Genomic DNA, 16,962 nt, shown 5'->3' with positions numbered 1-16,962 from the left:
GGCCCTGCTGCTCCGTGGGGTCACCATGCTGGGTCACCCTGCCTTTGTCCACCACAGGCTCCCACCAGCTTGCTTCCTCGGATTGCAGGGCTGTCCTCCACCAGCACAGCCTTTACGCCTGTGCACGATGGCACGTGGGACCATGCTCTAGCAGCAATCAAGGACCACCCGTGGTCGGCCCCACAGCCCCTGTACCTGGGACAGATTCAAAGCACTGGCTTTGAAGAGACTTCCATGTTTACTGAATCAGTGCACAAAACTCCATGTCTTCATGTAGGTAATGTATCCCTCTTAACTGACCTCATACTAAATCTTAGTGGAGTTTGTTGGAAGGACTGAGCTAAAACACTGGCTATGAATGACTCAGCTGTTTTATGCAGCAATAAATAAAGTCAAGGTGAACAAATGCGATTAATGAAGAAAATTCTTATTGAATCATAGATGTAATATAATTTTTGGTCTTAGGTTAGTTAAAAAGAAAACATAACCCTGCCTCAAAGGTAATGTCGACAAGTTATTATTATTACTTTTAAAGCATTCTTCCATTAGCAAAATAATAGGTCCCTGAAAATGAAATGATATAATAGGCTTAAATGGCTCCAGCTCCTCATAGTCAGGGGCTAATCGTGCTCCCACCAATGCCTACAGAGGCAGGACCATGCAGATCAGTGCAATATAATATGAAAATGCTTGCTGTTTCTATAAAAGCAATCTTTCCACGTATAGTCTGCATTTAGTCTTTTAAATCTCAAGATGTGTTTAAAAGCTTTAAAAAGGTTTAGTTATTTGTACAGTAAGAATATTAAAAGACATGGTATTCATCGGCACGTCTTTGTGTCCACTGGATGTGGAAAATCTGCTTTGGAGTTTCTTAATTAGCCATCTCTATGGGAGAAGGAAAGAACAACATAGAAACACTTATGCTGAATCTAGACAAAATGCTAAAAAAAAAGATTTACAGCTTAATAACTTACCAGTCTGATTTCAGACACCTCAGTACACACAGCATTATCTTGTACTCTCCAAGAATGAGCAGTTACTATGATCGCTGCAGATAGTGAGGTTCTCTAGTGACAGATATACCATTAATTAAGGCAATAGGTAAGTTTTCAACACCTTGTACTAACAGTCAAACTTTCTGCAGCTGAATATAAATGGCCTTCAAAATGTCTATCTCAGTGACATTTCCATGTACTTTATTTGGTGAAACCAATCCACTCCTCATTATTTTTAAACGTACAGTAGCCTCCCTCCTCCTTGGTTCTTTTAATTCTTCCTACAGCTATTTCTAGGTACCTTCTCACAGCATATACAAACACAAAATGTATTTGAGAACAGGCGTTCCTGTTATCACGTGGCTCCTGCTTGGTAGCCCTGTGATAATAGCAAACACAGCTTATGTAGCAGTGACACACTAAGAAACAAATGACAGATTCATTTAAGGTCCGACTGATGCAAGTGACTTGCACTGAGTTATATACAAAATAATTAATTTATACATATACATATATATAGATATCATATAGATAAATATATACATACTGTACATAATTTATTTACAATTAAAATATGCTTCTTAGAAGCCTTTAAATACCAGAGTTCTGTAATACATAAGTAATGGCAATAGTCTGATTTTAAAGTAATAATGATAAAACCTCTCTGAAGAAACGTTTACTTCAATAATTGAAATTAATACAGAAGGGATGTGGTGGGGGGAGGTGACGTCTACAGAATAAAATAACTTTCCTATAAAATTCCTGTTTCACCTTTGTACAAACACAGGTCTGGTCTGATTTCTGCAGTTTAAATAAGATCTTTGCTTTCAGTATTCCCTGTTCCCCACCAGACCTCGATTTACGCTCACATGCTCCCAGGAACACTTCCTCAGATTTTTGTTTCTGGTCCCTCGGCAATCAGAGGCTGAAATGAATTTCTGATCCTGGCAACTTCTGCTGCACACAGATGTCCAAAGCCTTTGTTGTACCACTCTGGGGAATGTCCTCTGAAGAAATGGAAAGAGAATTATTGAGAAACTCAAATACTCAAGAAATGTGCCCCGCAGGAAAGGGCTTGCCATGCATCCTGCTTCCCGCTACCCACAGTGGTGGTGAGGACTTCAAATACTTGTCACTGTAAGCATACTTTGAAGTTCTCCCTTGCAGTAATCAAATAGCCAGATTTTATTTCCATGATCACATCACCACAGCAGCAGATGCTGAGCAGGGAAATGAGCTTGGATAAAGAAGTCTGCAGGAAGACTTCAAAGCAGCAAAGCTACATTGAGCATGTCCTCTGCTCCCAACACCTTCCCTCCTCAAGTTGCACGTTTTTGCCCTGCTGAACAGATATCTGCTTTTGTAGGCAGGATACTTACTTTAGGTCAATTCTGCAGATGTGGGTCAGTCTGGCTTTTCCTGAGCCACATGGCTCTATCAGGTACTGAGAGTCCATCACGATGGCTCGCACAGCTCCCATAAGAGGAGCCTCTTCATGCTCCACAGAGACAGCAACCAGCATGCACATGCCCTTTGGCAAATCTGTCCTCCATGTCCTGCAACGACACATTCAAGATGGAATCACTTTAGTAATGAAACTATCGAGCACATGAGTCAGAACCTGAATTAAAGGAACAGTTTGTCTGCCTATCCTTGCTGTTACCTGCAATGCAGACACTGGACTGTCCTAGGAGTCCCTGGAGGAGTTTTGCATTCCAAGTTTGTAAGGAGTGTTGCTCAGAACAGGCCACAGAAACTTATCCAGCTCAGATTTTAGAGCTAGATTCTCCTCTGTAAATATATTTATTTTAATGGTGGATACCATTATTTTGATAAGAACTCCTCAGAAGTTTGGGGATACTTTGGTACAGGAGGAGGCAAATCAACCCCCTCAAACTGGCACCTTCTCAAACAACTCATGGGAAGATCTTGCAATTGATGCTATGTACATTATTTTCCTGGAGGATAATATGCACAATTCTGTCATCAACCCACCACCCCAGCTGGGAATCTGACCATGATGCGGAATGGTCACCCATCTACCTTGCTACAGGCTCTGGGTGGAGAAGTTTTGCATATCCACATGAGCACTTTGTAACCACCATGTGTTGCAGGGCATGATACAGCCTTTAGCAGATAGACAGGATTTTGGTAAGGACATGAAGTAAGGACAAGATCAAGTACAATACTCTTGGTGATGGTGAGTATAAGTGCAGCACATTTTACCAGGGTGTTCTGTTGCAAATATCCACTGATGCACAGCAGCTGAGGAAAGTCTCCTCAGTTGGCTGATGGCAATTATGTGATGGTCATTTGCCATCCCACATTTCAAGTAGCAATGGCAAAATAGAGTCTTATATGGTTTATTTGTTGCAATAGTCAAAGACTGGAACGTCATGTTTACAACCTTAGGAATGATAGTGAAGTTAAGGCTCCCTTTTCTTTAGGTAGGCTTTGGTTTGCTACCAAGCCAACATCTGAACCAATATCCTCACCAATGATCCTAAAAGGACTAGTCAACCAGGCACCCACAAAGGCATCACTTATCCATTTGTTTCCTTCCTCTTCACTGTCACTCCAAAAAGAGACATCTCTCAGAAAGGTCCTCGTCCTTTCCAGTGCCACGTAACAAGAACTAACAAGCGTTTTGCAGCCTCTGCTAACATAATCACATGCTCATCTACCTCTTTTCCCAACAGGATCTATGCTCCATCTTCGTTTCCCTTACAGGAGGAAAGGGGCATTTTCTGGACCATAGAACCACATTCTGTCTCAGCACTGTTAACACAACTATTGAGTAAATTTTACTTGGGAAAAAGTAACATAACAGTGAAATTTCATGACCATGTCACCATATATGTCAGTTAGCCAATGATATGTAGCAGGTTTCTTATTACTCACATTTCTTTTCACAAACAGTCAGATTTTGGGCTTGTCTGTTAAGATGTATTTTTATTTTGAACTCTGCCAGTCATTTAAGTTTTTCACCGTCTCTCAAGTTTCTACCCTCTTTTACATGCTGCAGAAATTTTCCACCAGGTTCAGGAGATCTAGACTTTAATATTTAACATTTTTTTTTCCTTGTTCTGCAACCATTCGCTACATATCTTGGTTCTCACATCTTTCACATCTGCCTTGACTTTCACAGGATAAGGTCTATGCCCTTTCCTATGGTGTGGGAAGAAATGAGGAAATTCTCACTGTGCTGTGTAATGTGCATCATCTTGCCATGGGCAGCCTTAGACAGGGATTACGCTGCCTTGGGAAGTATCATGTTTTAACAGGTAAGCTGCTTTCAAGGACTGTTGAAGTCTGGATGTCAGCAGATAATTTTAACATTTTGCATTTTTCTTATATGAAATTGAGCTGTTATTCAAGACACTGCATGAAGATACTGACTTCAGAAGGCTTTCCATGTGCCTGTGCATTAATAAAAATGATGAGCTACCATGGTAGCTAAGACACATGGAGAGCAGGACATCACACCTCAGATCTACTGTGAGATCCTGAACCATCTGCTGTGAATTCCTGCACCGTGCTTAGATGTGACCGTAACTACATGGCACTTACTTGGGTCATTCCTGAAGTGGAAAACTATTTATTCCAGAGATTGCAGAAGACTTATGATTCCTATTCCTAGTTTTATGGATTTAGGCCAGTTTCTGTACTTTGTATATCTTACAGTAGTAAAACCAGGCATGACACCTAACTCAGCGATGCTCTGATACTTAAAGAACATGCAACACTTGAGGGATCTTTAATGAAAAGTGGTGCTTGTGCAGGGCAGCTGAGAGCTGTGTCAGATCCCAGGCATACCAAATATCACCCCTATCCTTTTACCATTAGAACCTTCTCAAGGGAGCCTAATCCCCTTGTTATGACTGGCAAATTGAATAAGATAAAATAATAAAAAAAGAATAACTAAGTTTATCCTTTCACAGCAAAAAGTTTGACTGGGAAGGGGAAAATTGCCTTCCATTAAAACATATTTATTCATGTCCTCAGATGAGAATTATAATTTCACTGTTCACTTCCCACCAATCATAAGGTATCACATTGACTGCAATATCACTGGCTAACCTTGCTCTAGACTTAATGACATGAATCAAAAGAGATAAACAACAGAATCTGACAGATCTCGCTGACGGCTGTTTTCAGCCCTCAAAAACACACCAGGATTCTGTTTTATAATATGTCTTTTAGTCTTTGGGGGTCATTCTGCCTGAGTTATTGGAAAGAATAAGAACTCGATGGCAAGATTTTTCTTTAACTAATGTGACTCCACATCTGCTCTTTAAAGAACATAAACCACCATGAAACCTAATAGTGAACTAAGCGGTAAATAGGAGGGCAATTATGGTCATCAAAACCTCCCTGCTGCTCCCAGACAACCTTGACGCTATGCAGAAGACAAAATTTACTACTGATTCAAGTCAATAATCTTATATGGGAAAATAAATTATAAAGCAATTATTAATAATTATTAATTATTAAATAGGTAATTATAAAATAAATAATTTAGCCCAGTATACTGCAGGAAGGCAAAGGAAATAGTGCAATGAGAGGACCGGTGTTTTCACATTATAAAGAACTTACAGAGAATATTTTAAAAATCTTCTAAGAGTTCCAACAATTCTGCCCTTATATCAACAATATCTGCATGTTATCCTTCTCTCATGAATACTGAAGTTCATACAAGGGATGTACTATCATAATAATTTTTTATTGGGCTCATCTTTTTCCTTCAATCTCTGTTCCCTCTAATACAATTCTGACTCACTGGACTATTGCCTTTGTCAAAACTGCTTAATATTTCTCTGGTACATCATTTCAGCCAAAGAAAGCACAGACCAAGAACAGGAATGCACAAAAATCATATTGAAATAAATAACTATAGGACTGACCCTGCAAGTGAAATATGTCAGCAGCTCCACAATAGCTCCTAGCAAGCAAAGGGCCAGATTTTTTTTGTCTGTTCTGTACAGACAGATAGAAAATAGCAGATCTGGGATCAAATTTGGAATATTGATACACACCTATACACCTATTTGAGAGATCGAATTGCCTGGAAGACAGTCAGAATACATATCTACTGTCTCTTTCTGTTCATTTCCACACTGGGACTTTTATGGTTAGCATTTCTTAGTCTACAAAGACTTCAACTGCAAATCTAAAATAACAGCTTATATAGACAGTGTATAACAACCTTAACTTAAAAGCATCACTATCTTCTCTACTAAACATTTGGCTCTTAAACATCAAACATTCCCCAGAGAACAGCAAAAGCAGTGTAAAAACCAATTGACTTCTATTTGCACTGTTTTGACAACAAACAAAGCTAGAGAGAACAGCAGCTATTATCAGACATCTGTTCTGAGGAAGAAATGATATTTATGGCCTCAGGAGTATGTGCTGCTCAAATTACATCAGAGGAAAGGTCAGCATGCTCTAGGTGTACAATTTTAATTCAGTTTGAGAAATCAACACTGCTGCCCAGAAGTAGAGTTATTGAAGAACAATTATACAGATGCAAAGGCTGAGATAAGACCAGGTCTTCCCTGCAGACATTGCAGGAAGCAAAGGTGGTGGAGAACTGCCCTTATCCCTTACCTTAGAACAACAAAGTCTCGGACAGGATGAGGAGCCATGCTGTTCAAAACATACTGGTAAACTTCTGTCTGCTTGTCCAGGCTCTCGACCACCTTCCACTTCAAGAAGTCCTCATCCCAGAGGTGACGTTCTCTCAGCACTCTGTTCAGGACAACTGATGGGGGGGCTTCAACTTCCACTGAGGCTTTCCAAAGCCTTAGAGGGTTCCCATCCCCAACCTGAAGTAACAAAGAACATAAACCCCCATGATCTATATGTGTATGTTCAGCAAAGGATAACTGATGACAGAATCTTGGTATGGGTATCTGGGCTTTAGCTTGAGAGCATGCATATCTCCCTGCTAACCATTACCATTATTGCTACTGCTGCTGCTTTTCTGTATGTGAAAACATATGCATAACTAGTCCTAGATGGAAAACTGAAATGATATATTACTTCTGCTCTCACACCAGTGTATATCTGGACCAGTTCCCATAGTGCCAGCAGAGCTGCTGCATTATGTCTGGTATGAGAGACACTTTTTCAAACCTAAACATACCATGTGCAATGAAGAATAGGTGTGTGTAGAAGTAAAAAGAGATGAAAGGAGAGACTTAAACTCTGGGCTGAAATAAAGCCACCACCTTGGGCATTCTGATGCTCTAGCTGGCACTAAGGGTCAAATAATCCTCCTGGTTAATTGGTGGAAGAGCAGAACACATGTTGAGTCAATTATGTATCAGGTACACAGATGTTTGTCCTCAAAATAGCTGTATTGGGAAAACAGCAAATATTGAGAAAACGCCTTTCAAAGAAGCAACACACAAACTGCTTGCTAACCCTTCCTAGTTCACGGCTCCTGTTACTTATCACACCTCCTCAGCATGCAATAAAGGGAATGGAAGGTGCTAGGCTATGTAAAAGATGAATATTCTGAATTCCACACGTACAGCATTTCTGCATGATTTTAGGGCCGTCACATTTTAGGCAGCAAGCAAGTTAACTGTAAGCACTGGATCTCACAAGCCCTGATTTTCTCACCCTTTCCTCCCCTGGCATCCTCACATACCAATGCTAGCACTCCAGAAACCTCCAGCACCTCCCACAGGCTCAGGATTTTGTCCCCAGAAACCCAGCTTCCACCTTAAATTATTTTATGCTGTTATAATTCCTCCTCCCCAAAGCTTTCAGTTCCCCCGTCCTCCTGCCCTAGGGCCTCAGAGGTTCCCAGCTGCCTCTGTAGCCTCACACGCCCTTGACCCCAGAGCAGTGCATGACCCTATTCACTCCCTCCCCTCTCCCACATCCTGCTCCCCCCTAAGACCTGTTACTCCCTCCCCAGCCTCCTGCAGTCCCTCTCTGGAGAGGTCACTCACAGAAGCTGGTTGCAAACTGGAGTAACTGTGATTTCTTCATCCTAATAGAGGGGTTGCACTTTCCCAAATAGGGGTAATGCTGCCTCAGACCCCTAAGACACTCCTACCCCCTCACCGTCCAGATCCCAAACTCCTCCCAGTGCCCTTCCCCTACTTTACCCATACCACTCGCCCCTAATCCACTCCCTCCTCTCAGTAGCCACGGCTGGTTTGCAGACCTCTGTTTTGCCATCGCATTTCCAGCAGCCCTGAACCCCACTGTCTGCAGGGACCCTGCAGCACCCTCTTCCTGGCTGCAGCAGCCTGGCTTTCCCTGCAGAAGTGATGGAGCCTGGAACAACTTGAGAAATTTTGATAGAAGTTGCAGACATCAAAAATCTACTGGAAACAAGGACAAGATGATCAGGGATAAAAATGGCTATACGGCTGGCCTGGCTAAGTAAAGCAGTGGGCAGCCTGAAGAGGTTTTTTAATACCTATGTTCTGGCTCTGTTCTCCGAACTGCTGGCAAACAACAGGAGATGGTCAGCAGCTTTGCCCATCCTCCAGTCAAAATGCTTACCCAGGTAAAATTATCTCTTGTTTAAAGTCTCAGCTGACTCTCCAGTTGCGTTGTTTGCTATATCACTTTATCCATTTTGGAGACCTTAGCTTGCTTCGTGTGACTTTCCTGGAATCTCATACCTGAATCACTGTCACATTACATATTTAACTGCTTTTAGTAGTCTTTTAAAAAAACGTGTGCCTCACCAGACAGAATCATAGAATTGTTTAGGTTGGAAAAGACCTTTGAGATCAAGTTTAACTGTTAACCTAACAGTGGCAAGTCCATCACTAAACCGTGTCCCTAAGTGTCACATCTACATGTCTTTAAAACACCTCCAGGGATGGAACTTCCATCACTATACTGTGTCCCTAAGCATCACATCTACCTGTCTTTAAAACACCTCCAGGGATGGAACCTCCACCACTTCCCTGGGCAGCCTGTTCCAATGCCTGACAACCCTTTCTGGGAAGAAACTTTTCCTAGTATTCAATCTAACCCTCCCCTGGTGCAACCTGAGGCCATTTCCTCTTGGCCCTCTCACTTGCTACTTGGGAGAAGAGACCAACGCCCTCCATGCTACAACCTCCTTTCAGGTAGCTGTTAGACAGCGATAAGGTCTCCCCTCAGCCTCCTTTTCTCCAGGCTAAACAGCCCCAGTTCTCTCAGCTGCTCCTCATCAGACTTGTGCTCCAGATCATCCAACAGCTTCATTTTGGACACACTCCGGTACATCAATGTCTTTCATATAGTGAAGGACCCAAAACTGAACACAATATTCAAGGTGTGGGAAGGGTACGTATTTAGGCATGCAACAAGTCAGGGTGTTGCATAGCTAGGCTGTATTTTGCTTTGTTTTCCTTATTGCTTCTTCCATGTCTCCCCAAATTACCTTTTTGTAGGCAAGCTCTGTGTTCTCTGTACTGGAACACGTGACCCATCCTTTGAATTTCTCTTTTGCTTCTTTCTGGAGATTTTGCATGAGACTTTCCAGGTACATCTGATAGTTCCCTCCTTCCTCATCCACTTGTTTCCCAAGCTCATCCAGGGTGGGAGAACGCACTTCTGCATCCATGTAAGAGTTCCGGGACTGGGCGACCATGTCATGCGGGACCTGTGTCACAGAAGGGAGGGAAAACACACAGGGAAAACCTCCTGCTGAGATCTTTTCCTTACAGCAATGTGTTTCTAGGTTGAGGGAGCATTCAGCATCCAATTGCAATGAGCAATGTAAAAAGGATACCTATTTCTGTCTTTGCTTATTATGCAAGATGAGAAATCAAAGCAGTATAATGAAAGAGTCCATGGCTCAGAATTGCACTACTCATACAGAACCATATTAGACTGATCCATCAGTCCACTGTCCATCAGTACACGTGTTATTCCTCTAGCCCCCCGAAATGTTGCCTTGTGCTTCTGGGGAAGGGAGATCTGAGCATCATCTCTCCTCCATCTGCAGTGAAAGCAGCTGCAGGAATCACTGCATCTCTCTGTGCGATTTTAACTTTTTGCATGACACACAAAAATAAAGTGTATCAGCTTGCCTTTTTGAGATGGTTAAGTTTTAATTGAGATGCTAAAAAAATTGTAATAAAATGAAACATTAATCCAGCAGATTTTTATTTTAACTATAATAAAATTTCCTAATCCAGTAATTTGGGTTGAAAACTGCCACAGAATAATTACCCTGCATTTTTAATAGTTATGTCTTTGCTAGAAGGGAACACTCATAAAGAAATTAGATAAATAAACTTTAGATGGAGCAAGTTTACAAATAAGTGAGGCACCATCAATCTCTCAGCTAACAGAAGACAGAAAATGTAAGCATAAACATAAATACTTCAAAGGATGCTGCATTATGTTGCCATGAATAATGCCGTTTGAGTCGCTCACTCACCTCAAAAAGTTTGTTGCATTCCATTATCATGTGAGCAAGTCCCTGAGTAGCTGCCAGGTTTTCACTGAGGTCCTTCTGATCTGGCTTCCCTGTTGCATATTTTTTCTGTATTACCCTGTAATTGAATTCAGTGTCTCAGGTAAAAAGAGCTGGATCTTTTTAGTGTGAGAGCAAACAGCAGCGAGATGTTCAGAACACCACAGAGAAAAGCCTATCTTTAGTTTTTATTCATCACAAGATAGCTCAGACTCTTTGGCCTTTTTTAAAGGAAAAATGTTTAGCTAAAATATTGTTGAGCCAAATGTAAAAGCAGGAAAGATTATACATGTCCTACATTAGGTGTTTTACATTTTGAAATGGATTTTTAACAGGCATGATGTACAGTGGTTTACATTGTTACTGCTTAAAGTGCTTGCTCAGACACTGGTTATACATGTGCATGACCAAGAATCTCAGTGTATTCTGAACCGGATGGGAAGAATAAGTCATAAGGAACATCAAGCTGACACCACTAATGCTTAGCTGGGTTTAGTTGACAGTCACCATGTTACACACCACCTTAACGGGGCCTGAAATAAACCCAGTCTCCCAAGTGGTAGGACGTAGCCAGAAAATGCAGAGTAATAAAACGCTCACTGAACCATCTACTTACTAAAATCCTTTAAAACATGGTCAATCTTTTACTTCAACCAGAGCAAAATCAGGCCCTTTCCCTTCACCAAAGCCTACATTACTTATGCAAAACTCACTAGTGCCCCATTGCAATTTTGCATGGAGAGCAGTGACTGCATATTCACAGCAGCCAGCCAGGAACACCTGCTGGGCTTGTGAAGAAGCCTTCTGTGTGTGTGCAAGTGTGCTCCTGGCTCTGCAGCGTGGGCTCTTCCCTCTCACTGAAGCCATGCCCTGCGTAATGTGTGTGGGAAAGCAGATGCTTTGGAAAATTGTACCCTGCATGCCTTTAAAAATACTGAAAGCATCTTTTTTGCATTAAGAATATGACTACTCATACTGTTGAGAAGCAATTTACCTCGGTGAGCTTTCTTTCTTCACTATATTGAGATGGAAAAGGGAAGGGGCCAGACAAACAGCCAGGTTCATAGGAGTCATCTGATTCTCCTCCACAGAGGTGACATCGCTTAGGAAACACAGCAGGGTCTGCAGAACCTCCCGGTTCTCATCCGACATCAGCATGATGGCTGCCTGCACCGCCTGCAGCCGCTGCTCCTTGGGCACGTCTGGGGAAAAGCAAGGGACACTCAGGAGGTCAGTTGTGAGATCAGATAAGGAGGCAGGAACAAGACAGAGTTAGCACAGGCATTCACACTCTGGGAACAGCTCTCTGAAGAGGCAGATGACAGGGGATGAAGGGTTGAAGCCCAGCTGGTGGATGGAGTGCTATGGTACTTGCTCCTCCATCGAGCACAGCTCACCCAGCCAGTGTGTGACATTTCTCTGTTCGTTTGAAAGGCTTTTCCCCAAGAATGAGACTGAACTTCATTTAAAGTTTACGAAGGGAGAGTAGTACTCAGTACTCATATCTTGAAATGATATTTTTTGTCCTCTGGAAAGACAGCTCAAAAGTCTTAGGGAAGCTTTGGGAAAATACTTACACTTGTGTCCTAAACCATAAAAGAGTTTAATGAAAGCAGTAATGGATACATTTAAATGGCATCTCAGACAGATTAATTTCTAAAATCATAAGTTTTCTCAGTTTGGACCTGGAGCCCTCATTTGGGTATTACATACGCTCTATATAATTGAATGGAAGAGGAACAAAAGCAGATCTACAGTACAGGGAACAGCTAGCTTTTAAGATCTGCCTGCTAGCCTTGTACAAGCACTTTATTTTATAAGCTTTCAGACTTGAATGACAAACTGAACACAGCCAAATGCTTCCAGTTTTCTAGAAGTGGCAAGGCCAGGTCTTTCTGAGAAGTCAGAGGAGCGTTTGCTAAATCCATGTGACGTGTCATTGCTCCCCAGATTGTCTCCTGGTACTCCCTCACCCGGACTGTTGTGCTGGTGGGCCTGAGGCATAGAGAAGACAACCAATGAGGCCTTCAAGTTACAGGTAAACATTAGGCAACTGAGGTTTTTAGGGAAGTGGAGAGTTTCATCAATGCTATGCCATATAGACTACTCACCCCTACTCCTCTGTGTTATAGCAAATCAAGCCATTCTAGATATATGAAAAAGTTCTTCAGTGAGTCAGAAATCCCTTGCCAATATACCAAGAGAGGAAAAATCCTTCCTAACTTCACATTCATGATTTGTTAAACAGGATGAAGGGGAACAAAAACTCCCAGCTACAGAATTATTTAATTGCAGACATTATGAAATACAATTGGTATCCCAGCAATTTGCAACATTTTTCTTTCCGTGAAAGGAGTTTTGTCAGTACTGTCTAAAACAGAAATATATCTGTTGTTGGTCACAAGGAAAAAAAACCACTGCTACTCATTCTTAATCCAAACGTCGGTCTCCAATGTCTACAGAGCCCATCTTTTACTCGGTTTAAACAGACCCATCCTCAAGTCTTTCTGAAATCCACTAAAGTACTAGTGTAGTTCAAGAAAATATTTCCTAGCACTTTCCCCCCCTACAATCAGTGTAAAGAAGAGTTCTTCAGACTTCCCACTGCAGTTACATGTAGGGTTATAGGGTCAGCCCCTGCCCCTTTTTACAGCATTTTGTTGTTGGCTGGTAGCAATGTTTCACTGTTCAGCCTTGTGGCTATTGTGAATTCTAACAACATAACCCAGACCTTGAGATGGGGAGTCCTTCTGGCTACAGACCTAATAACTCTGAAGACATCGAGGTCTGCATGTCTCCCTTCCTTTGGCAAGGGGTAGTCTACTGGCAGTGTTTCCTCTGCCAAGGTAGGACATTCCCAATATTCATCAAGTGATAGTTTAAAGGTGAACATGTCATTCCAGTGGATAATCTCCTTAGCCACTTCACTATGGAAACTGTTGTGATTGCCATTTTATTAGCACCAAGAATTTATGTTGCTTTTCTGAATAAGCACATTGATGTGTGGTAGGCAGACATGACCTGCAACTTAGGACCAAGAAAGAAAAAGAGGAAATGATGGTTCAGGGATAGGCACCATTTCAGTTCACTTGTGGCCCAACACATCATGTATGACCAAATCCATTAAATTTATTTGTGATGCTGGCTCACATGCAGGATCACAGCATTTCTCTACCAGCTACAGACACTGCAATGTTAAACACATTAGTGACTATGTGTCACAGGCAGATTTTTACTGTAAAGGGAGGCACAGAATTAACTTAGATTCTTTAGCGCTGGGATTACACAGTATTTAAAAATGGCTTTCCATTGTTTTGGCAGCTGAAACATCTGCAACTGAAAAGACTAGCACTTCTCTTTAGTGCTTCCGATTATTTGGTTTAGGCTGGTTGGATACACTTTTCTGTATCTCCCAGAGCACTGGCTGACTGGACTTCATAATGGACACTGTCAGGAAAAAAACCTCTCATTCCTTTGGCTTTTTAGTGTTTTCCTCATTGTTTATTTCTCCCTCAGTCTGGAGAAGAGATACACAGTCATTTCCTGATCTACAGGGATTTTCATCATTCTGATGCATTTGAATCTCAGATTTTGCTGAAGACTGAAATGAAGAAATGTTGTTGTTTTTTTTTTTTTCTCTTTCTCTATGCGATCTTTACATAGAAGCTGAGGATGTACACAAAGGCAGCTTGTTGTTTTCATGTACATTTTATTAACTACAATGAAAAGGCAAATCACAGCAAGGAAGGGGACGGCACAGGTGTATGTTCTCATGGTCAAGCACCACTTTTCCATGCCCAGAAGACTCACTTGTAGTGAGAAGCCCACATGAAACAGGCCCACAGTTTAAAGAAATCTGAAAAAAAAGCCATGACTCATCACACTTTTTATGTCCATGGCAGCCCATCTTTCTGGCTTCTTTCTGATTGTGAAGCTGCTGTTTTCAAACCTCCTCAAGATTTGCACACTGTCTTTCCATTAAATTTGCTAATATTTTGACAATGAAGCCTTCAGAGAGTTCTAAATATCTCTTGGTGAAAGATTTTGAAGGCAGAGAGATTCTTTTATACCTCTCAAAACCGAGCAAAGGGAACACCACCCAGTGTTAACGTACAAAAATTATTTACAATATATTATTAAGTAATCTATATTATTTGTAATTATTTGTTTATAGTAATAAAAATATCGCAACTTACATTGGTAGATGTGTAGAAATGTCTCTCCCAGCTTACTTGTAAGGAGAGGTTCTGGCAAGTCCCTAAAAAATTGCTTCACCATGTCTGCCACATCATATGCTGACTGGTCTTCATAGCTGACGTTTTCTGGGGAGCTCTCATTCATTTGACGTAGGGCCTGGATTCGGGATTTCACTCCAGATTTTCGAAACAGACCCACCTAAAAAGTCACCATGTTAAATCGAGTTAAAAAACCACCAAACAGTTACTTAAAGAATATTTATATTAAGAAAAAAACCCCACTATTAGATGGAACTTTAGTGATGACCAAAGCTTGGGTTGCTTATTTTACTCTACGCAAGAACAAGAGAAACATGCAAATGTGATGATCATGACTTGTCCACAGTCTCATGGTGGAACTGCGAGAGTTAATAACACTGCTGCTCTGTATCCCCTCCTAAAGGGAGAGCTCAGGGTACATGTGTTTTCCCTGCTGCTTGAAGAGTTTAAGCAAGATGCTCAGCTGATATAAATCAGCATGACTTGCTTGGCTTGGGTGACTGTCTGTTGATTTACTCCAGCTGAGAATCTGGTTCTTCATGTTTATTTGGACAGATATTTTGAGGACTAACAAGAAAATATTATGCTCAGCTAAGTAATAAATGCTGTGGCAAAAAATTAGTACATCCTGGTAGAACTTTAAAATCAAGACCAAATCTATTTTTTATCCTTCCTGCTCTCTGCTTCCAACCAATTCCCCCAAATCCCACTGAAAAACCCAGTTCAAAATTGTGGGGTCACTGTGGGATTACTTGTGCAGTGTCACTAAGATACATTTTTATCCTGTTTTCTTTCTATTCTAAAGGAAGTGGTAATTCTTCAAATGATGTCTTCATGGCAGTGCTGCCCTTTTGTGTCCTTCTAACCAGTGGAATTCCCCCGGGGCGAATTCCTGGGCCTCAACCACATTATTCATTCCCAAGTGAGTTTACAGTGTTTCATCTGCGAAGTGTTAGCACTGTTTTCCCTCAGTTTTGCAGGGGAAAAGGTGAAATATTGAGGAAGACCTATGAAAAAGCCACATTTCAGGTTTGGAGTTACAGACTTGTGTTCCTCATGCCCGCTGTCTCACTGGTGGTCTGTTCAGCTTCTGTGTGGCACAGTCCACCAACAAAAATGTGTAAAGGTAAGGAAATAATGCCTTTTGGCCATCCTCACCTCTGCCAGCACAGAGTTTGTGTAGGTACTTCCACTCCCTAGAACACTTCCCATGCTCAGAACATGGTATTTAGGACTTTTGTTAACTTGCACATTAATGACACTAATTATACACTATGCAGCAATGTGAGGGGACATATTTATTTAAATGGAGATGAACTGCTACACCAGATTGGCTGTGAGTGGTTCTTTTGCTGTGTGTTCTTATTGGTGAATTTAGCATTGCCGGGGTGCCATATTTATACGTAAGAAAGAGAGAACTGGCGTGTGCCCTGTGTACATGCTGGTACACTTTATTTCTGACAAGATAATACAAGAAAGAGCATCTGGTGTTTTTCATCTGGATTTCTCTTTCCCCTTCTCTTCTTTTTAAACCCCTTTTCATCTTAGAAATGTGTGCCGAAGATGCAGAAGGACCCATGCTAATTCTGTCCAAAATATACAGTTTTGGCATGTGGTAGATAAATGTGAGAGCAGAGACTCAGTTCTTTGCTTTTGATGGAAAGTGTCCTTGCTGCTACAAAAAACCTTTAAAGACTTCTAGCTAAGACTGATTTAAGAGGTCAGACATCAAATCTCACCTGCAGAATCTCCTGCTGCACATAATTCTGCTAGTTTTGATTTCTATTTTTGTTTAATGGTATTTATCCACACTCCTATTTCCCCTTTTCTTGAAAGTAAATCATAATTAATGAAAAGATGACAGTTCTTCATAGAAGAAGATGTTTTAGGCTCTGTTCTGCGATATTATAGACTCATTCTGTAAATAAGATGGGACTATAAATCCAGTGATTTATCAAGCAGTTGGTCTGGCCCAATATCTTTATTATCCTCATGCTGTGGATCATCTGCCCTGCAAGTAGCTGTATGATGCATGACAGAAATAAAGATGCAGCTGACAAAGGTGAAGTAGTTTCTATTTCACAAGTTGAAACTGAATAATACATCCTACAAAAAATGGGGAGGCTTCTCATACAATCTCTTAAGATGTTCCAGTGCCAGGAGCCAGATGTTACAATGATTTAGAGCAACCTCAACTTTACCAAGCTCTGATCCCGTTCAGGACTCCAGCCTGCCTTCTGCAGTGCATGGAACAGACACATAAAGTTGCTGGAGGAGACTGGAGGCTGCT

The 16,962-nt window shown here is 41.4% G+C and overlaps 1 protein-coding gene across 3 annotated transcripts in view; it reads right to left on the bottom strand.

The window, feature by feature from the left end:
* Positions 1 to 1,884: 1,884 nt before the first annotated feature.
* STARD13 (StAR related lipid transfer domain containing 13) overlaps positions 1,885 to 16,962 on the bottom strand; it is a gene marked incomplete at both ends in the record, with an annotated part of 255,942 nt that continues 240,864 nt past the window's right edge. For all 3 annotated transcript variants that reach the window (XM_080346961.1, XM_080346963.1, XM_080346962.1), the window contains 7 exons: positions 1,885 to 2,002; positions 2,375 to 2,551; positions 6,606 to 6,823; positions 9,397 to 9,618; positions 10,402 to 10,516; positions 11,432 to 11,639; positions 14,634 to 14,832. In XM_080346961.1, coding sequence (XP_080203087.1) covers positions 1,885 to 2,002; positions 2,375 to 2,551; positions 6,606 to 6,823; positions 9,397 to 9,618; positions 10,402 to 10,516; positions 11,432 to 11,639; positions 14,634 to 14,832 — 1,257 coding nt within the window. The remainder of the gene's footprint in view (positions 2,003 to 2,374; positions 2,552 to 6,605; positions 6,824 to 9,396; positions 9,619 to 10,401; positions 10,517 to 11,431; positions 11,640 to 14,633; positions 14,833 to 16,962) is intronic.

This window comes from Nesoenas mayeri (genome assembly GCF_963082525.1).
Source record: "Nesoenas mayeri genome assembly, chromosome: 1".
Classification (NCBI taxonomy): Eukaryota; Metazoa; Chordata; class Aves; order Columbiformes; family Columbidae; genus Nesoenas; species Nesoenas mayeri.
This window is presented reverse-complemented; position numbering and strand designations above follow the sequence as displayed.